Raw genomic sequence first — 20,623 nt, forward strand, 5'->3', positions numbered from 1 at the left:
AGGGGAGGCAGTGGAGGAGGAGGCCAGAGGGCAGGAGGGCTGGGCGAGGGAGCGGCGGGTGGGCAAGGGGCAGGGGGTAGACCAGAGGGCAGCTAGGGGGGTGGAGGAGACCTGGAGGCAGGAGGGGTGGGCGAGGGGGCGGGTAGGGAGGTGGGCGGGAGGCTGGAAGGAGAGGGGGGCGAGGAGGAGATCTGGTGGCAGGGGGGCAGGCGGGGGGGAGGAGACCAAGGGGCAGGAGACGGGCAGGGGTAGCGGTGGTGCAGGGGGCCGGGGAGGGGAGCAGGGGGCAGGAGGGGGAGGCGGGGGGGCGGGAGGGAAGGCAGGGAGCGGGACGGGGCAGCGGGGAGGAGGGGGAACGGAGGGGAGGCGGGGAGCAGGAGGGGTGGGCAAGGGGGACTTCGCGGCGGAAGGTGGGGGGAGACCACGGGCAGGCGGGGGGCAAGGGCGCAGGCAGGGAGATGGGGGCGGGGACGGGGGTGAGGCAGGGTTGCAGGCGGAGGGGCGGGCGGGGAGGCGGGAGGGAGGGAGGGGGGCAGGGGGCAGGCAGGGAGACGAAGGCGGGGACGGGGGGGCGGCAGGGGGCGGGCGGGGACCGCCCGGGGCCGCGGGCGCTGGGTGCGGGCGGAGGTGAGGCGGGCGCGGCTGGGGCTCCGCGCCGCTGGGAGAGAGGGGGGAGGTTTCCCCGCAGCGGCGGCCCCGGGGCTCGGGGGGACCGGCGGGGACAGCCGTCAGGCCCGGCGCTGCCCGGCTCCGCGCTCTCCCGCTGGCAGCGCCTTCGGCCGGGGGCGGCGGGGGATAGAGCCGGTCCCCACCTCTGCCGTGGCAGCCGCGGAGCTGGGATGGCATGGCATGGGATGGGGTGGATGGCATGCATGGGATAGATGGCATGTCGTGGCATGGCATGCAGTGGTGTGGCATGGATGGGATAGATGGCATGGTGTGGCATGAAATGGCATGGCATGGATGGGATACATGGCATGATGTGGCATGGAATGGTGTGACATGGATGGACTAGATGTCGTGGCATAGCGTGGCATGGAATGGTATGGCATGGGCAGGAGGAGGATGGCACCTTGCCAGGGTCCCTGTTGGGCAGCTGGTTTGGCCATGCTGGGTGGCAAAGGGTGTGCATGGGCTGTGATTAAAGTTGTTGGTTGTGTCTGGACTCTCCTCCTGTCCCAGCAGGTGATGGGAGCATGAGTGACAATGAGGGGCATCTCCAAAGAGATGGACCAGAGGCAGCCAATGGACCCTGTGGGGCCATCTCAGACTTCTTTATGAGGGAAGCTGCTTCTCCTGCAGGCTGTGGCCAGGAAACATCCCGTCTGAGGACAGAGCTTCTCTCCCAAGAGACAGGGCCAGGGAAGACTTCTCGGTGTGGCTTTCGGAAGCGTAAGGAGACAGTGGTGCCCCAGCGAGCCTTCATGGGAGAGAAGCCCTACATCTGCATTGAATGTGGGCAGAGCTTCAACCGCAGCTCTGACCTGATCCGCCACCAGAGGATCCACACTGGGGAGAAGCCCTACATGTGCGCCGACTGTGGCAAGAGCTTCGGCCGGCGCTCCCACCTCATCCAGCACCAGCGCATCCACACAGGTGAGCGGCCGTACCAATGCAAGGACTGTGGCAAGAGCTTCAGCCAGAGCACCCACCTGGTGCAGCACCAGCGCAACCACACTGGCGAGAGGCCTTACGTGTGTGCCAAGTGTGGGAGGAACTTCTACCAGAACTCAGGCTTGCTCCGCCACGCCAACTTTCACACGGGTGAGAAACCCTACAAGTGCCCCCAGTGCGGGAAGCGTTTCAGCGACAGCTCCAACCTCATTGCCCACCAGCGGCTCCACACAGGAGAGAAGCCGTACAAGTGTGCTGACTGCAGCAAGTGCTTCAGTGAGAGCTCTAAGCTGGTCATCCACCGTCGTGTCCACACAGGTGAGAAGCCATACTTGTGCCCTGACTGTGGAAAGAGTTTCAGCCAGCGCTCGCATCTTGTCCAGCACCGTCGCACCCACACTGGGGAGAAGCCCTATAAGTGTGCTGAGTGTGGCACCTGCTTCAGTGACAACTCAACCCTTATCCGTCACCGTCGTACCCACACTGGAGAGAAACCTTTCAAGTGCTCCCACTGTGGGAAGAGTTTCAGTCGCAACTCCTACTTAGTCTCACACCAGCGGGTGCATGTGTGGTAAGCAGCATCACTAGCTGTAGTCTGGGAGTGATCTAGGATGCAGTTTCTGGTCCAAGCCTGTCCAAAATGTGCTTAAGGGACAAGGAGGTAGACAAGGATGCATCTAAACTGGGGCCCGTGGATTAAAGACAGCTGACCAGAGTAATGTTTTTGGCCCATGTTGCCTTTTTCAGTCACCTTCCCCTCCCAACACACCTCAGGCATGGACGGAAAGTGAGCAGTGGTTGCCATGGGTAGTTCTGCATCCCTGTACCTTCTTTCCCTGGTACCTAGAATCAGGTGCCATCTGCCACATGGCCAAGGTGCAGATGTTTTCTCCCACATCCCCTTAAGAGGTGTCTGCCTGGGAGCCTGAGGAGAGAACGCACAACGTCCAGTCACATGATGAGAAGCCGCTTGTGTACATGTATGGCCATGTCAAGGGAAATAAGATGGGTGATGGGATCCTAAGGGGTTTAATTTCACTCACAGTTGAAATGTTGTGATCTAGATAATATTGCACAGGTCTTTGGAAACTCACTGTGATTGTTTTCTGAGCCAGCTCTGTATCTCATACGGCAGGCAAGGAGGTCAAAGCTATGTAAGTCCTGCTGAGAAGCTGGACACTACATTATGCATATACAGTGTGCAGGCCAGCTTGAAGCACAAGCAAAGAACACTTGAGTCTGCTTGTAAGAGGAACATGTAGACATGCCGTGGCCCAGAGAAGGAAGGCATACCTGCAAAGGTTTTCTGCAAATGCTGCGTGGATGGTAGGAACGAGGGAACTGTGGGATAGGGACATGGCCTGTTCTGGTATCTCAGAACTTGTGGGTAACTGATATAGAAAATTATCATACCTGAAGGCTTAAAAAAATAATCAGAATTATACTTGCTGCTGCTAAGACTGTGGTACACAACTTGACAGGAGTATGGAGGTCGCCTGTGAATTTGTACTGGTACTCTCCTAGTTCTGCAGAATTTGGAATCACAGATACGGTTCAAGCGGGCTGGTGTAAGCTGTGTAACAAAATAAGAACAACAGGACTGACCTGATTCCATACCAGTATTCTTAAGTCCCATTTTGACCAGTGTGCATGTGTGTAAGTAATATCTATGTGTGTCTATTCACATATGTATGAACTAGCTTTTGTACTGAGTGTATTTTTTGCACTCATGTGAGTGATCGTACGCACAACGTGGCAGTGGTCAAAATGGCCAGCTGAGTGATACTACACCATATCAGTACTTCTCAAAACGCTAAATATACTAGCATTTCTCAATTAGAAGCTGGGAGATGTTTTGTACCAAAAACATTTGAATTTTCACATCAGTACATTCAGTTTTAATTTGCGTGTGTGTGTATAAGATCTGGAATTGAGTTGTTTTATTTATATATCTGTATAAAAATGTGTGGCCCCTATGGTTGTGAGGAATGACTTCTAAATGTCATTCAGCGTAGTGCTCTTCCCCCTCCTTTTGCACAGGTGCATATCAGTGGCAGTTGTAGGATGTACCTCTCTCATAGTTTTGTCTACAAGGAATTGCAGTGCAACACTTTACATTATTTTTGACTGGTTTGCTGCTGATAATTTTAGTGATGATACCGACTTGTGTGCTTATCCAGTGCTGCTGGAGCTTAGAAGAGGTTTCTGGTTTTGCGATGTACATTACTGATCCAGTAGCTGGCTCCATGACTTCAGTAGGTCTCTGGAAAGAGGAACGCAGACTGGAGCCAATGAAAGGACTGGAGCTGTGGTGGGGAAGAGATGAAGGAAATAAAGATGCTGAGAAGATCCACGGATTGAGCAGCTACTGGCCAGGGGTGCTCGTAAATGGCTTTCTCTGCTGAACTTGCTGCTCTGAAGGGGTTGCAGGGATCCCTTCTGCAAGCCCCAAGCCACCTCTTGACACTCAGCTGCCTATAAAAAGTTATTTTCATATAATTTTATAAAAAGCTGTAGAAGGAGCATGAATTTGTTTGCAGCTCCTAGAAGAACAAGGCACCTTTATGTGCAGCTGCTCAGGGAAGTAGAAGGAGCTTTCAGAAGTGGGGTGGGCTTTGTTTACACAGGAACCAAAGCCTTCGTTTGCAAATGCACATTTTTGCTTTTAGCTTTGTGTTTGTATTTTGGGGTTTTTTTTAATGAACGGCTTCAAACCAATGTGTTTTTTATTTCTGTTCCACTTCTGGAAAGTCATTTGGAAATGTGACTAGTCATCCTCTAGTTGGTTCCAGAAGCATCAAGATTTTTGTTTGCTAGCAGACTTCAGAAGGAATACTACAGCTCTCAGTCTCATTTTTAACTGAATTCAAAGGTTATGCTGAGGTCCAGCTGTAGAACTGATCAATTTGTGTGGGTCTGTCCCATTCCAGTTAAGTTTCCTGAAGGAAATTCACAACACTAAAACTGTCTGGCTGAGAAGCCCTGTTTGCCGAGGAAAAGCATCTCATGAATGCAACTTGTGTTTTGGCAATCTGAACGGAGTCGCTGTAGCAGATCAGTGAAATCAAACCCAGGTCTGCACATAGCTGAGCTCAACTCAAAGGGAAACCCTCACATTGAGATTCTGGTTTGAGAAGCCACCGGCCCCCGAATATGCCTTCACAGCAGTTTTTGGAACATTTCCTTTCTACATGCTTTGTGAAGTGCTATGTATACTTAACAGTGCTCTATAAAAGGTTTGACGTGCATTTATTTCTAAGGTCTTTATGAACTTATTTAAAACTGTAGCCAAATCAAAGTGGCCTTAGGGTTCACAGCACATTGCCAGTGCAGTAGTTTTGGTGGCTAGGATTGGATTGCTCACCAGTGTAAGCACATTTCTGGAGCTCCTTTCCACAGCCACTGTTAGTTTTCCTTGTTCAGTGTCACTTGGCTGGAATAATCCCCTTCCGCTAGCCTGTCTGCCCTTTACTGTTTGTGATTGCCTAGCTGGAGAGGAGAATCTGGGCACCACCCTTCCTTTGCCATTGCAGAAGTTATGGAGTATGTTCCTCTTCTCCCGGGGATTTAATTGCTTTGTGAGAAGCACAAACTCACAAGCTGAATTCAGAAGACAGAGATATGGGCATACACAAAAAGTTAAGAACCAGAGGCTTTACTTTCACAGCAGCTCACTGGCTTCTCTACCAGCTGTCATCTCCCTCCGGATCATAGTGGGAGACTAGTGGAAAAAGCAAAAGATAATTGGCTATTCTCATTCCAGCAGACCATCCCTAGCACACTCCATCCCAGACCTGTGGTCATCAGCTGGTGCCCAGATCTTCCTGCCAGCTGAAGGAGCTCTGTAGAATACTGTAATTTCCTGTTGTGGTAATGGTGCTTAGATGCTACAGTGAGACTATGGCACTTCAGAAATACTGAAGGTAGACAAATGGATGAACGATGTCTCTAAAATAAAAATTTCCACCCTAATGTTCTTTGTTATCACAACTTTTTTTTTCTTTCTTTCTCCATGGAGTGACCTGAGCATCGGGGATTTTTTTTGGCCTCTGTCAGGGCCAGGTTTGGAAATGCATGTATCATCCTTCACTGAGGGTTGACTATTACTTAGCACAGCTGCTGTGCAATGTAAGTAAGAATCTGAGGTGAGGGATATTCCTAGAATTGGGTTTCGGTTTTGTCTAACATTTCTGCTTGAATCTGAAAAGCCAGAGGATGGCATACAGTACTCACCATTCCTTTAAGCAAGAAAGTGGCGGAACCATATTCTGCAATGATACACCATCTTGCTGGTCGATGAACCTGGTTCTAGCAGAGCTGCAGCTGCTCTGAGGAGAGTATCTCCTCGGTTCTGTTACCTGGCTTGTGTGGGATCCAGTTTTCCAGTCCCTTACTGACAAAGTGTATGTATCATAATAGTGGTGACTGGGATACAACTTCTTTTACGTTCCTCTTTGCTTCATTGTTTGTGACTGGGAAAACAAATTTATTTTGATCTCTGGCAAGAAGTGCGTTTTATGTGTTTAATAGATTTTAAAAGTAATGTGCAATCTTTAGAGCAATTTCTGAGATACAGGAAACAAACAAAATTGTCGTTGTATGCAGAGCAAACTGTGTTCTTTGCGGCCCTGTTTTCCCTCTACCCCAGCAACGCTAGTCTGAATAGCCAGAGACACAACAGAAGGAGCCTCCATCTCTGAAAAAAAGAAAATACAGGATATTTGAGGAGATCGAGGAAACAGAGACCATATGCCCTCATATCCCAAGATATGAAGAACCTTCAGCCTTTTCATGCCAAATCTGATATATCTCAGAAGGAGGTCGACCCACCTCTCAATCATCCCCTCCGTTTTCTCATTCAAGTGCTTGCTGGCTTTCTTAGTAGAAAATGCATGAATCCACCTGATAATACTGCTTTTGCAGCCTCGATGGACTTGGGCAACTGGTTGGTTTTCTTCTCACAGGCCTGGTCGATTTGAGGCACTCATTCACGTGAACAGATGTGAGAGCCTAGGAACCAGAGAGCCTAGGAACCAAACAGCATAGGAGCCAGACTTTTTAGGGGAAGCAAGATTTTCCTTCTTCCTGCAGGTTACCATGGAGGTATTTCTAGCTGCAGATAGCTGACTGTGCCTGGGGGATGTGTTGGGATGGGTTGGACAGCATGGAGAGAGCACGGTAGTTTTTCAAGGGTAAGTGAAAGCACCTGTCAACTGAAGCAGGCCATACTAGGTCTAAACATCCTCATGGATGCAGAGTGCAAGTATGTGCAAACTTTGTTTCCTTCCTTGGCACTCTGTATGCAAAGCACAGCTCCACTGGATGTAAAGGTCAGCGGTGCTTAGAAGAGACTTCTCTGGACAGCCATATAGACAGGCAGTTCCAAATACTACAACAAACCTTGGCTGCACAGCCTCAAGGAATTGGCCGAGGTAACCTTCACTTGTAAAAGTAAAGCTACGCACAGAACTCACGACAGGCCAGTAGAGTTCTGCTTGGAAATGCAGCTGGTCTGACCCCTGACAAAACTTCCTCTGAAGGATTCCTCTTGTAATACTGCAAGCACAACTGGTCTGCACAAGCCTCTCTCCTTTCCCTGGTCGTGGGTAAGGATAACAGCATGGCATTCTTAAGGGCAACAGAGCCAAAGTAAAGGTGTCAGAAGGAATTTTGCCATTGCAAGGTGAAGAGTTGAACCAGGTCATCACATGAGGGGAAGGGTAAGCAGAAGAGATTTAAATGGGATGAACAGCTAGGAAGGATGACCGGGGAGTTGGATTTTCTGAAACTTCTGAGAAGATGAGGTGATTTGGAAGTGGTAAAACTGCATGGGAGAGGGGTCACCGTTCCCCAGACCCTCCAGATAATTGCTTCCTCGTATCTGGACTTTTTTTTTTTTTTTTTGCTTTTCAGCACTCTTGCAATTCTTCTGCTTTTGGTCATATGTTGCTTTGGGCTATTGCCTGCTTTTCTCTACATCATGAAAATACTTCTGAACACTAAAGCCTTTGACACAGTTTCTCACAGCATTCTGCTTCAGAAACTGTCAGCCTTTGGCCTGGACAGGCGCACGCTCTGCTGGGTTGAAAACTGGTTGGATGGCCAGGCCCAGAGAGTGGTGGTCAATGGAGTTAACTCCAGCTGGAGGCCAGTCACAAGTGGAGTTCCTCAGGGCTCAGTACTGGGTCCAGCTCTGTTCAATGTCTTTATCAATGACCTGGATGAAGGCATTGAGTGCACCCTCAGCAAGTTTGCAGATGACACTAAGCTGGGAGGAAGCGTCGATCTGCTGGAGGGTAGGGAGGCTCTGCAAAGGGATCTGAACAGGCTGGACTGCTGGGCCGAGACCAATGGGATGAGGTTTAACAAGGCCAAATGTCGGGTCCTGCACTTGGGGCACAACAACCCTATGCAGCGCTACAGACTGGGGGAAGAATGGCTGGAGAGCTGCACGGAAGAGAAGGACCTGGGGGTGCTGGTTGACAGCCGACTGAACATGAGCCAGCAGTGTGCCCAGGTGGCCAAGAAGGCCAACGGCATCTTGGCTTGTATCAGAAATGGGGTCACCAGCAGGTCCAGGGAGGTTATTCTCCTTCTGTACTCGGCACTGGTGAGACCGCACCTCGAATACTGTGTTCAGTTCTGGGCCCCTCAGCACAAGAAGGACGTTGAGGCTCTGGGGCGTGTCCAGAGAAGAGCAACGAAGCTGGTGAAGGGACTGGAGAACAAATCTTACGAGGAGCGGCTGAGAGAGCTGGGGTTGTTTAGCCTGGAGAAGAGGAGGCTGAGGGGAGACCTTATTACTCTCTACAACTACCTAAAAGGAGGTTGTGGAGAGGAGGGAGCTGGCCTCTTCTCCCAAGTGACAGGGGACAGGACAAGAGGGAATGGCCTGAAGCTCCGTCAGGGGAGGTTCAGGTTGGATATCAGAAAAAAATTCTTCACAGAAAGAGTCATTGGGCACTGGAACAGGCTGCCCAGGGAGGTGGTCGAGTCGCCTTCCCTGGAGGTGTTTAAGGAAAGGGTGGATGAAGTGCTTAGGGACGTGGTTTAGGGAGTGTTAGGAATGGTTGGACTCAATGATCCAGTGGGTCCTTTCCAACCTGGTGATTCTGTGATTCTGTGACTACCTGGCTATGTTTCAGATATTTGCACTTTCCATCTTTAAGCACAGAGCCACAGAGGAGGCTTTTCTGTGTCAGTTCCTATTCTGTCAATATTTTCCCTAACAAAAGGCAGTCTCTCCTTGCGTACCCCAAATCATCCCAAAGCACATACAATGTCCATCTGTCTTGACCAAAGGCAGAGTTTTTCACAGACTTGTGTCATTTGATCTGCCTTTCCCCAGCCTTAGCAGATCTCCTTCTCTAGGATAGGGCCTGAGAACTTGCTTTCCACAGCTCTGCACCTGGCTGTGGTGTTTAAGAAGATGCCTCTTTGATTTGTCCTGACCAAATCTGTCAAATCTGTCAAATCTGACCTTTGATTTGTCTCTATGCTTTCAGGGAGATGCAAATACCAAGGAAAACAGGAAAAATCAGAGTTTACATATACTATGCATTAGAGAGATTGCAGACGTCTTTCCAGTTCATCAGACATAGGATCAAATCTTTACGTGAACCTAGGGTCAAACAGGGACCACAAGCTACTTTATTGTTATTAAAAATAAAAAAAAAGAAATCTTTTAACAATTATCACGAGAAAGGGAGCAGCAATGGGAATGCAGGGGTCAAGGGGATGGAACAGAACATTTTTCCTTGTGTGAAGAGAGAGAAGCATTAATATCACTGAATGTGAGTCCTCACATTCTTAGGAAGTTGAAAGAAGTTACCAAAATATGATGGTTCTTTTGGACACCTTGAAATCTAAGGGGTTATGTAGCATGGTCGACAGTGACGTCTCAAGCCTATTCTGAGCACTGAAGTTGGTGCAAGCACATTCAGAAGTTGCCTCAGGAGCAGCCTTAAGCCTGTCTTAAGCCTTAGGTGCTCACTTCCATTTGGTTTTTATGTGGTGTAGCTGCTAACTTTAATGCACTTACAGGTTTCAGCTGCACCTTCCAAGTTAGTTAGCCACTAATGTATGTAGAGAAAGAGTGAATTCCTTTCTCAAGAAATGTAACCTGGGAAGATCCTGAAATTCACAGGCTCTGAGCTCTTGATGCTTCACCTTTATTGCCATCAGTGCTCAAACAAGCCAGCTCCCAGCAGGGGCATTCCTGAGGAGGTAAGCAGTGAAATGCCAAGTCACAAGGAGGAGGGGGAGGAAAAGGAAATGAGTGGTATTTAAAAATACTCTGCCTGGGAGGTATGAACCATGAACTGAAGAGAGAAGCCAGAAGAAACCCAGGTATGACTTGGAATACAAGAAAGAATGAGTAATTACTGATGCTCCCCTCTAAGCCTATGAGTAAGTGAAAATCACGTCACTGCTTCTGTGATCGAGTAAGTTGGTGATGGTGCATCACAGTGGTGGTATTGTTTCTTCTGGAGCTGAAGAGGTGTTCTTCTGGAATGCACCTGCACATTGGTACCTTTCTTTGTAACACAAAGCTGTGTTTTTCATTCACAGACATGAATCTTTTATTATCTCTTTTATTATCTTACTTGGTTCTACCATAGCACTCATATATTTAGTACCCTTCCAGCACTTAAAAATTAAAATTCACGGTAACCTTCTTCCTCATCCACAGAATAAACAACACAGATAGATCAGCTGGATTGTGGACACTGCCATTGCAGAGTGCTAAAGTAAAGCTTGTGTGAAGATATTTTGTGCTGGGATCTGTGCTGGCTGAAAATTTCATATTTCTTGTAGTGAACAGGTATATCTTAGGCTGGGCTTTCATGATTTCTTGCAGTTGTCAACAGCTCTCACTGACTTGTGACAGCAGATTACACTGGGTGGCTGAGGCTCTTGCCATCCCTAGCCACTCGCTGGGTTATTTTTAACTTGGACTGCTTCCCTGATCCAGTGCTCAGCACAGCTTCACAAAAAGCAGGGTTGGCTCAAGTGAGGGAAAATTGCAGTCTGGTGTGGGTGGTAACAAACATCCGAAGAGCTCAGTGGTTCCTTAAATTGGTATTGCCACCATGCAATCCACGTCATGAATCAACAGCCCTGGAGGAACAAAGATAAGTTAAAAGAAAGCAGAACAAAGGCATTTAAACAGAACTATAACTTTTTTTTTGCACACAAGAAATATTTCCAGAGGAGGACCAGCTTATGAATCTTTCATTTTCCAAATGTACATTGCACAGCTGGAATCGGTGCTCATCTCTCACTAAATACCTTTTAGGGGTGGAGCTGCCAGGTATGTACTATCCTACTCAGCCCACCAAAGCTGTGGTTCAACCAGCATTTCTTTCAAAATCAAAACGAGCGTGGTTCATCTCCTCCTCTGTTTGTCCTCATTGTCATTTACTCCTGTAAATGTCATTGTGCCAGTGCAGCTGTGTGTTAAACTGCATTGTAATGTAGACTGAGAAGTTTCAGTGGCTAAAGAGTAACAGTTCCCCACTCTACCCTCAGTTATTTTTAGCTGGATCAGTTCCTGATCCAATCCAGTCCGCTGTACAGACACACAAACAGCTGTGTCAGTATGACAAGGGAAAATGTTTGAGGGAAAGGGAGGAGCGGCTTAGGCAAGTTTAATCATCACCGGTACCAAAAGGGAAACCACAATCATGAATGATTGCTGTAAAAGTTCAGGAGCAATTATTTAAACCTCTCTCTACAGCCACCTGTCTTACTCTTTACATAGGAAAACAAGGCCTAGGGAACTTTATGCATCTGTACAGCTGAAAGAAAATAGCTTTGTGCCTGGTTTAGCTGCACCTTTCTCAGTGAATCAAGGGTGTCTGAACAAGTCTGCTGTGGCAGCAGCTACAGTTCCTCATGGCTTCCGCACCTACTGGTATTTTTGCCAGCCTGTGTGCTTAAATGTCAAATCCTGCAGAGATCAAAGTTTGCCATCTTAGTAGTTTGTCTGGACACCAGCTATGAGCAGTTATTGAAAAATATGCAAAATGTGTTCAGAAAATTCTCTAGAGATGGTCTGCTGGCATTTTAAAGCGACATGTGGCTTGCTTTGAAATGTCCCAATTATTGCAGCACAAAAAAACCAAGTGGCACCTTCTCTGCTCTGCAAAACAGTGGTGTTTTCATCTTCCTACCTTGGGGGTCAGGGTAACCCTGACTGCTTCAACTTCTCTTCCAGCTCTCTTCCTCTATCTAGTGCACACTTGCAGATTGTCTCCAAAAGAAAAGTCCTTACAGAGTTGTGGCAGCAGGGCTTTTTTTCGTGTGCTGTTGCCGTAACCTGAAAGTTTGTTTTCTTGGCACGAACTGTTTGATGTAACATGGATAGATTTTGAGTTTCCTTGTCTTCTTTCCTGACCTTTTGCTGCTGGGATGCTCTCTCCTACTTCTTTTCATCCTTCCCCAGTGATGTGCTCTGACAGACAGCACAAGGAAAGAGATGGGGAGTCAGGGCTGATTTCCTCCTGTATTTATGGGGACTGATAACCTGTAGTTATCTTGCCTTCTGCGAGAAAAGCATCTTCCGTATGTATTCGGAGTAGCAGGTTAAAACTAGAGAGCTGCTACATCCTCCAGCACCTAGAACTGGGGACTTCATTAGGAAAATGTAAGTCTCCTGTCTGGATGCCTGTCTTTTGTAGCCTCGTGTCCCAGCTGCAGAGCAGGCAGCAGAATGAGGTGGTAAGGTCCAGGTTTCTCCAGCAAGGAAAATCAGGGAGGAGCAAGTTCCTCCTCTTGCACAGGCTTGGCTAAGGAGACAGGAGGGAAGAGCAGCCAGACCTGTGGCAGGATGGTAGATCCCAGGGGCATGGAAAACAGAAGGAGGAAATAGAGGATGGGAGGGATTGTTGTGCTAGCAATTTTCCAGGGAAACACATAGTTTACAATGAACCTCTTACAAGAAGCTTAGTTTAATACTGTTTTCTCAGTAACTGTTTTCTCAAAGACCTATCTACAAGTTTAATTAAAAATCAAGCACAGTAAGAGCCAAAACAAAGGTAAGGCCTCAGCCCAAAGCAGCAACCGGAACAACTTTCCTTCTTCCTCTAGCAATACTTTGCCTTATATGACCATTAGGTTCTGTTTGAAACAGTTCACCATGCAGTCCAGGTTAAAGCTTCTGTCTCTCAGTTTGGAGTAGAGTATCGCAGTGCATGCACCTGAAGTGAAGTGAAAACATGTCAGGCTCAGTATATGTGATGGACCGTGTGTTTCAATTTGTGGCTTTCCTAGAAAGTCCATGAAGATCACAAAGACCTCTTCAGTTTTACAGGTGGAGACTGAAAGTAAAAAAGAAGGAGGAAAGATTTTCCACTGCAAAATGTTGAGGGAAAAATAAAGACCTGTCTAAACCTAAGCATGTGTGTAGAGCTGGACTCTGTGGACAAAGATGCTGATTTTGTAATATCTAATAGTGCTACATCACAGCTTAGATTCCCATTAGCCAGCTCCTGCTGACATAGGAAAACTTTCCTCAGAGAAATACAAATAGAGTTAAAAAATAGAGTTAAATATTAACTTTATAGAGCTAAATACCACTACCAAAAGACAGTTAGCAATTCTGAAACCTAATTTAATGGTAGAATAGGAAGCATAATCATAGAATCATGGAATGGTTTGTGTTGGAAGGGTCATTAAAGCCTATGCAGTTCCAACCCCCCTGTCATGGTCAGGGATGCCTCCTACTGGACCAGGCTGCTCAAGGCCCCATCCAGCCTGGCCTTGAGCACCTCCAGGGATGGGGCATCCACAACATATAAGTAACAATCAAGATATTTATCTAAGAATAAAAAATCTGCTTAGTCAATTAAACTCACTTTACTGGGGTATACAACATGCTGCTTCTATCCAGTGCCTCAGGAACTGCTGCTGCAGGCAAAGAATGATGGAGATTTTGTTCAATGAAAACTTTTCTCCACAAAAGGCACAAGTACAAAAAGGATTTCATGTGACAGTGTCTTCAGCCTAGATTCCACTGAAAATAGCATGTAGAGTTGCCATCCAAAGAAGAAATGCCACAGCAATGAAGCTTCAGCAAAAAAACCTAAAGGCATTCACTTTAAGACTGCAGGAAAAGGGATACGCAAAAATCCGTTATTTCATCTGCTGTCAAGGAAAAATATTTCCCAGGAAGATGAAGAGAAAATTATGAGAAATACTTGCATGTTATCTCTTTAGAAATCCAGTCTGTTTCTTGGAAGCAAGAAATCCAGCCTGGTCTTGCAGCAAGCACAGGAAAAGCTAGTAGCACAAGAATGATACTGTTTACTTGTGGACTGGCTGCTGCGAGACTTGGTTAGGCAGAACCAGGACAGAAATAACATGATAAACGACTGGTCACAGTTAGTTGGGGGAAACCACAGCAAAGACATAGCAGAAAATTGGCATGGCAATAGTTTTGGGGTTGGGTTGATCGAAGGCACCAGTACGAAGGGAATCCAGGGTGATCGCCCGCTGTTTAGGTGATTTATTATGGATTTAGCAGGCATGAACTGAGACTCAAAGGGAAAACATGAGGCATTTTTTTGTTTCATACAGTGGTGTTTCTGAAGGTGGAACTCTATGGTGCAATCAGTCTAGCAGAAAGCCAATTAGAAAACTTCCAGTCCTCACCTGACCCCAACCAATCCTTCTTACCTCCAAGCAACAGCACAATTAACATCCATCCTTCCCCTCATGCTGTCCAATAGGGAGTTATCTGTGATAGGGCAGTTAGATCAGCAATTCAGTGCCTATAACAAAGAGGGCATTCAACTGTGGTGTGAGACAGGGAGATGTAGGAAAAGGGGTGAAACTGGAAAAGGGAACCTTTTAAACCACAGAATTTGTAACATGGACCACTGCCCCTGTCACACGTCCTGAAAAGAAGGGGGAAAAAATGCTCTCCTGAAAATCAGGCTGGCTGACTGACAGAGGTAAATCAGCTCAAAATTACTTTCAGGCCAGAGGAAAGAAATTGAGCATATTCACTCACCTCCATGGAGGGCCAGAAACATTCAGGTGCTGTTAAAGCCGCAGAGGAGAATCCATCTGTTGAAGTTTACCTGCAGGAGAAAGCAGGCTGACCAAATCCTGCATGGTTTCCCAGGTAATTCACTGAGTCTAATAAAACCTCATTTTATTTTTACTTGTGGTTTATCCTATTAATTTGAAATAAAATTTTACAATTTGAAAAACAGAGTAGATTTAAAAAGAATCATGATTAGGAGTCACACCTAAAAAATACCTTACTAGCCTAAGGTTGTATCTGTTCTTCCAACAAAACAAAAGAATAATTGGCTGGTACCAGAAATACATGCAGCTAGCCTTGTTCCATGAGTGCATCATTCTGCTCGCCATCTTTTCCAGCAGCCTGTCATCTTCTAGCAGAGAACCTCTCATCAGTTGTGGCACTTTTCTCAGTCTAAGGGAAACAACAGAGATCCGTGAATTTTCTCAGAGACTGACAAGATGAACTGAACAATTTCACTCATTCACATGGAGTCGTTTAGAAATTACCTGTAGATGAAGAGTTTTTCTTCCCCGGGATTGAGTTTTTTTGCCCACACAGGTATTTTGTGGTTTCTAATGACTACATGGTGTCATTCTTTAGCTTTTTGTGAGTGTCCTGGAATTATTACAAGGGACCTAATTAAGCCCTCAAGTAATAAAATGAACATCTAATGGGTTAGCTAGAGTTGCATATGAACTTTTGCCTCCACTCTTTGAGACCCGGTGTCAGCCATCAGTACCATACACTTTTCTGGTGAAGGTCTCAACGACCTTGCTGCAATATCCCTCCTGTGGCCTTTTCCAGTATTGCACAAGTCAAAAGCTGGAACAAACATCTGGAGCCTGGCAGAGGAAATTTAACGTTCTGTCAGGTTTAGATTACCACTCCGATTTCATCAAGTAATGGCAAAAGCAGAACTAGAGTGGAGAACACTTGTTGTGTTAAAAACGAGAGGAAAAAAACCCAACACTCCCTCTCCCAATGGAATCATAGGATCACTGTGTTGGAAAAGACTTCGAAGATGGCCAGCAGGTCGAGGGACGTGATTCTGCCTCTCTATTCCTCTCTTGTGAGACAAAGGCTTGTAGTGATAGGACTAGGGGCAAAGGCTGTAAATTGGAGAGGAGCAGATTTGCACTGCTCCTCTATAAGCAGTGATGATGTGAGGAGGAATTTCTTCATGATGAGAGTGGTGAGGCACTGGCACAGGTTGTTGTGGCTGCCCCATCTCTGGAGGTGTTCAAGGCCAGGTTTCATGGGGCCTTGGGCAGCCTGATCTAGTGGGACGTGTCCCTGCCCCTGGCAGGTGGGTTGGAACTGAATCATCTTGATGGTCCCTTCCAACCCAAGCTATTCTATGATTCTATGATTCTAAGATCATCAATCCAACTGTAAAGGATCTTAGTTTGCATGGTGTGTTTGGGTCTGTTTTCCTTCCTTTATTATGATCATGAATGCAGCAGCAAGGTCCAGTCACTGTGGATGAATCTGCCACTCGTATATTTAGAGTTTGTCCTGGGAAATAAAAAAGCTCCGTGAATTCTGGCTTTTTTTTTGATGTCAGTATTGCATTCAGGGTTGTCAAGCAGGAAAGGGTAAAACCCTCCAAAAAATATAAATTGAAAGGGAAGAAAAATGGATAGGAAGCTCTACAGGATAACTTTGTAAGTCCCTTCACAAGCAACAAAAGCGACTCTTTATACTACTATATTCTGAGCTGAAGAACTGAGTCAAATTCCTCTGCCAATACTTTCTCTACTAGGATTATCGAGTATTTAACATTCGCTATTAAATTATGTACAAGGTTTTTAGACACTTTTTTTAGATGTTGCCTAAACCAAACAAATAAAATAGGAAAAAATGTCCCTGCACATAAACGTCCATTTCATCTGTATATCTCACATTTTCCTTTGCAAGCAGAGCATAGACTTCTTATAAAAGCAAGAAACCCTTAAGAAAAAATACAATAGAATAATGTGTTAAGAACCTCTAAACCTGGCCTACGGCTGGGAGACAACCACGTTTACATAGGAACATGAATTAGAGCTTAGATCTATGTCCCACCAAGTTAAACTGCTTCCTACCTTTCTCCATGCATGATCCTATGCTGACTCTATAAGCAAGAAAAAAGGAAAAAACAAGAAGACAGAGAAAGCAACACTAAACTCACCACTGCCTTCAGAGGGGCAAGAGCAATAGCATAGCACCCCTACATACTTATTTCATAATACAGAGGCTGTCAATTGTGTATTGCATGTGCTGCCCTGGTGGAGAAGATGTCTAGAGGGAAAACTTAGGCAACTGAAAAAAAAAATCCTTAACTTTTACAGACGGAGGTCTTTACATTAGGGGACAATTTCTGAAGCTAGGTCCCATCTTCAGGTGTTTCTTAGCTATACTGAAGGGTTAGAAACGCAACTTTAAAAACTGCAGACCTAGCTGGATCATTGGATGTAATAAAAAATTATTTATCCCATCACTTTCCACCTTCTATACACAGACTTCTCTCTGTTGAGCTCCTCTGCCAACTTATGCACATAGATTTGGAGTCTACAACAGTACACACACACATATATGGACACATTCACATATAAAATCCATAGTAGTATATTCCTATATTGCACAACATCCAATACAATAATATGATATTGTATAGTCTATGCAGTAAACAAATCTGCGTTTTTGTATATACACAGTGATTCCTACAGTTAATTAAACTGCAGCTATGCATAAACAAATTCCCTTCCTCTCTAACTGAACAAACAAGCTTTTTACAGAAACCACATAATCTGTGTTCCCTGTCTATGTTGTTTCAGATTCTGACTTGCTCTTTTTTTTTCCCTCTGGGCTTCTATCTTCTTTGGTCTTAATTCTTCATTGTTTCTATTCCCTTCCAGAAGACAAACTGCAAAATCACAGGAGTGAACCTGCTGATCTTTTGAAACCTCATCTTTCAGATAAAGATGCCTTACCAGTGCATCCTCATCTTAAGCAAAGATTAACTCTATATTAAAAATGAAAACAACTAAAAACTATTACTTAAGGGCTAGAAATCTTGCATAAACCAAACTAAGAATATGCCATTGAACAAAACAAGAAAATCTCCTTATTCCAATATTCAAGAAGCATTTCTAGGGCATGATTAACCTACTCCCAAGGTAGGCATCTAAAAAAGGTCAGACAAATCATCACCTAATAGTGTCCATTTCTCTCCAGTGACTATGAAGGTAGCCTAGACCATAACTCAGGTGGAGACACACATATTGGGGCAGATTTCCTGCCTCAAATGCACCCCAGTTTCTACAGGAACTAACCACAGAAGCTGGCTGCTGATAGAAGGGGAGCAAAAGCTATGCATAGTGCCTTTGTTCGCTTGCCTACGGTTTTCCAGCTTTCTCAAGGAAAGCATTCAACAAGAACTGCTGCAGCAAGCGGGGGAAGATCTGTCCCACTCCTCCACTCAAGAATCAAGAGGTTTTGGACGAAGCAGAAAAACAGAATTAAAGCATGTTTTGCTACTGCTTCTTCCCTGAAAATAAAGGTTGAGTCTGCTCTATTTCTTTTCTGCTTTTGTCTTGACCAAAATGATATTAATCCTAAATTTTCTCTCCACTTACGTATATTTAGAATGAGACAGAAGCTTCAAAAGATAGTTCAAATCCTTGATCTTTATGAAAATCTGTATTTTCAGATTTGGGAATCAATTTTGTCATATACTTTTGACACCCTCATGGAGTTTTTTTCTGTAGTTTCTTGAAAAAATAAGGCTTTTATATCATGCTGTCAGTTCCCCACTAGTCACTTAGAAACCATCTGACTCATTTCAATCAAATTTAACACGCATGTAGAGGAATCAAAGATGAGCATGCTCCTATAGCCAAAGATCAGTAGCTGAGAGCTATTACTGGTATCCCCATGGAGGCATCAGTAGGGAGAGACTGGCCGTCATCCACGTTGTTCAGCATTTTATGTCATATCTTGTCCAGGCAGCAGGTCAAAATATTTGGTTTAGGGACACTGATTCTGTTGTGAAGGTGGGAGAGTCATAAGGATGTTTGTGGGGGGAAAGGGCTGCTAGGAAGAAGGAGCACTAATAAGCTTCCTTTCTTCAGGCTGTTATAACCAACAACTGGATGTGTCTCTTTTGTATGAAAGTATTAATGGGAATATTGGTAATAATGAGCCAACTATACCCTGTTTGGGGTATTTAGGCTATAAAGATTTGCTTCTATAACACTACACTGACCAAGATTTCCACCACTGTCCACTGAAGTATCTGATACAAGGACTATCAAGAGCCAAATGTGGGGCAAGATAACTCTGATTGAGCCTGAAAGCTGGTGCTCCTAAAATAATGGAGAGGATTTACACGTGAGTTTTGGTAACTTTCCCCTCTAGGAATTCCTGAAATATTCACAACATAGTAACCTCTGCCTCCTATGATAATTTCCAAAGCAGATTACCAGAAATTATTCAGAAATTAATTAACTTTTGCAATGAAGAAAGGCTGAGAGAGTTGGCGTTGTTTAGCCTGGAGAAGAGAAGACTCTAGGGAGACATTATTGTGACCTCTCAGTATGTAGAGGGGGCTTATGAGAAAAGTGGAGAGAAACTTTTTGCCAGGGCCTGTGGTGACAGGACAAGAGGTGACAGGTTTGAACTGGAAGAGGATAAATTGAGATTGAATGTAAGGAAGACGTCTTTTATGATGATTATGGTGGGATGCTGGAACAGGTTGCCCCAAGAAGCAGTGGATGACCCATCACTGCAAGTGTTCAGGGCTGGATGGGGCTTTGAGCAATCTGATCCACTGAAAGATGTCCCTGCCCATGGCAGGGGGGTGGACTAGATGATCTTTGAAGGTCTCTTCTGACCCAAACCATTCTCTGATCCTATGATCTGAGAGCAGCAAAACCCATAAAGGAAGGACACTGGTTTCCTGGCAAGGCTGGCAGGTAGGAGTGCACTGCACATGCCAGTTCCTGTGCTAGGAAGGGCCCTGGGGGTCTGGCACCCATGCTCCCAGCACCTGGCCCAGGAGAGACCCTGCACCCACGCATCACCCTCTCTCAGCCCCAGCAAGCATCACAGCCAACCCTCACTGCAGGTGAGCCATCAGGGCTGGGGAAGGTGGTGCCCAAGCTGGGGGCTGCAGGGCAGCAGCATGCAGCCAAGAAGCAAGAACCCACCACTGAAGCTATGCAGGGGAAAAGCAAGCAGTCCAGCTGCTCCAGGGAGAAAGCATGGGCATAGGAGCACATCTGCAGTGATAAGAGGTTTGGAAAACAGTCTCTGGGGAGAAGCGGGGGAACTGGGTTTGTTGAGTCTAGAGCAGGCTGGAAGTGAGGCAGAACATGAAAATGCAGTTGCAGTGTAGGAGAGGTTGTTATTAAGAGAGACAAGGATTACCTTGCTGGAAGGAAAAAGATAAGATCTAATCGGCTTTATTTTCAGGAAAGAAAAGAAGAAAAGGAAAAAGAAAGAAGCTGGATGTTGCAAAAAGTTTCTCTGACTAAGGCAGAGCTGGAATAGGTTACCTAGTGAGGTTGTGAAACCCACTTCACTGAAAATTTTAAGAAGTTAATCAAAAGTCACTGTACTTTCTCGGTAGAGGATGGACTGCCATGCTATTTCTCAGTCTTTGGAAAGTAAAAGTCCATCTAACCTTTTCAAAAATAAAATTTAAAAAAATCCCATACATATCACACAGATCCTTAAACGTATGGGTGATAAATAAAAAGTTTACCATTTGGATTAAAAAAAGCTAATATGACATTACAAATCCTAATTTTACTAGAACAAATTCAAACATTTAAATTTAAAATATTATTTGGATAGCAAACTTTGATCTTTCCTCTTAAAGACATTGTTGAGCAGCTCTTGAGCAGGTAAATGTTTCAGCACTATTTCTGTCGTAGAAGTTACCTCATTCCACCTCCTTACTGCTACCAAACTTTCTTGTCTGTTCTCTCCTGC

General features: G+C 45.7%; 1 protein-coding gene across 1 annotated transcript; it reads left to right on the forward strand.

Moving 5' to 3' along the window:
• The first annotated feature begins 596 nt into the window (after nucleotides 1–596).
• On the forward strand, nucleotides 597–5,574 carry LOC104066633 (zinc finger protein 436). Its single transcript, XM_054056802.1, has 2 exons — nucleotides 597–627; nucleotides 1,186–5,574. The coding sequence occupies exon 2, from the start codon at nucleotides 1,197–1,199 to the stop codon at nucleotides 2,187–2,189; it is 993 nt and encodes a 330-aa protein (XP_053912777.1). The 5' UTR covers nucleotides 597–627; nucleotides 1,186–1,196; the 3' UTR covers nucleotides 2,190–5,574.
• The last annotated feature ends 15,049 nt before the right edge of the window (nucleotides 5,575–20,623 follow it).

The sequence above is a fragment of the Cuculus canorus genome, chromosome 1 (assembly GCF_017976375.1).
Source record: "Cuculus canorus isolate bCucCan1 chromosome 1, bCucCan1.pri, whole genome shotgun sequence".
NCBI lineage: Eukaryota > Metazoa > Chordata > Aves > Cuculiformes > Cuculidae > Cuculus > Cuculus canorus.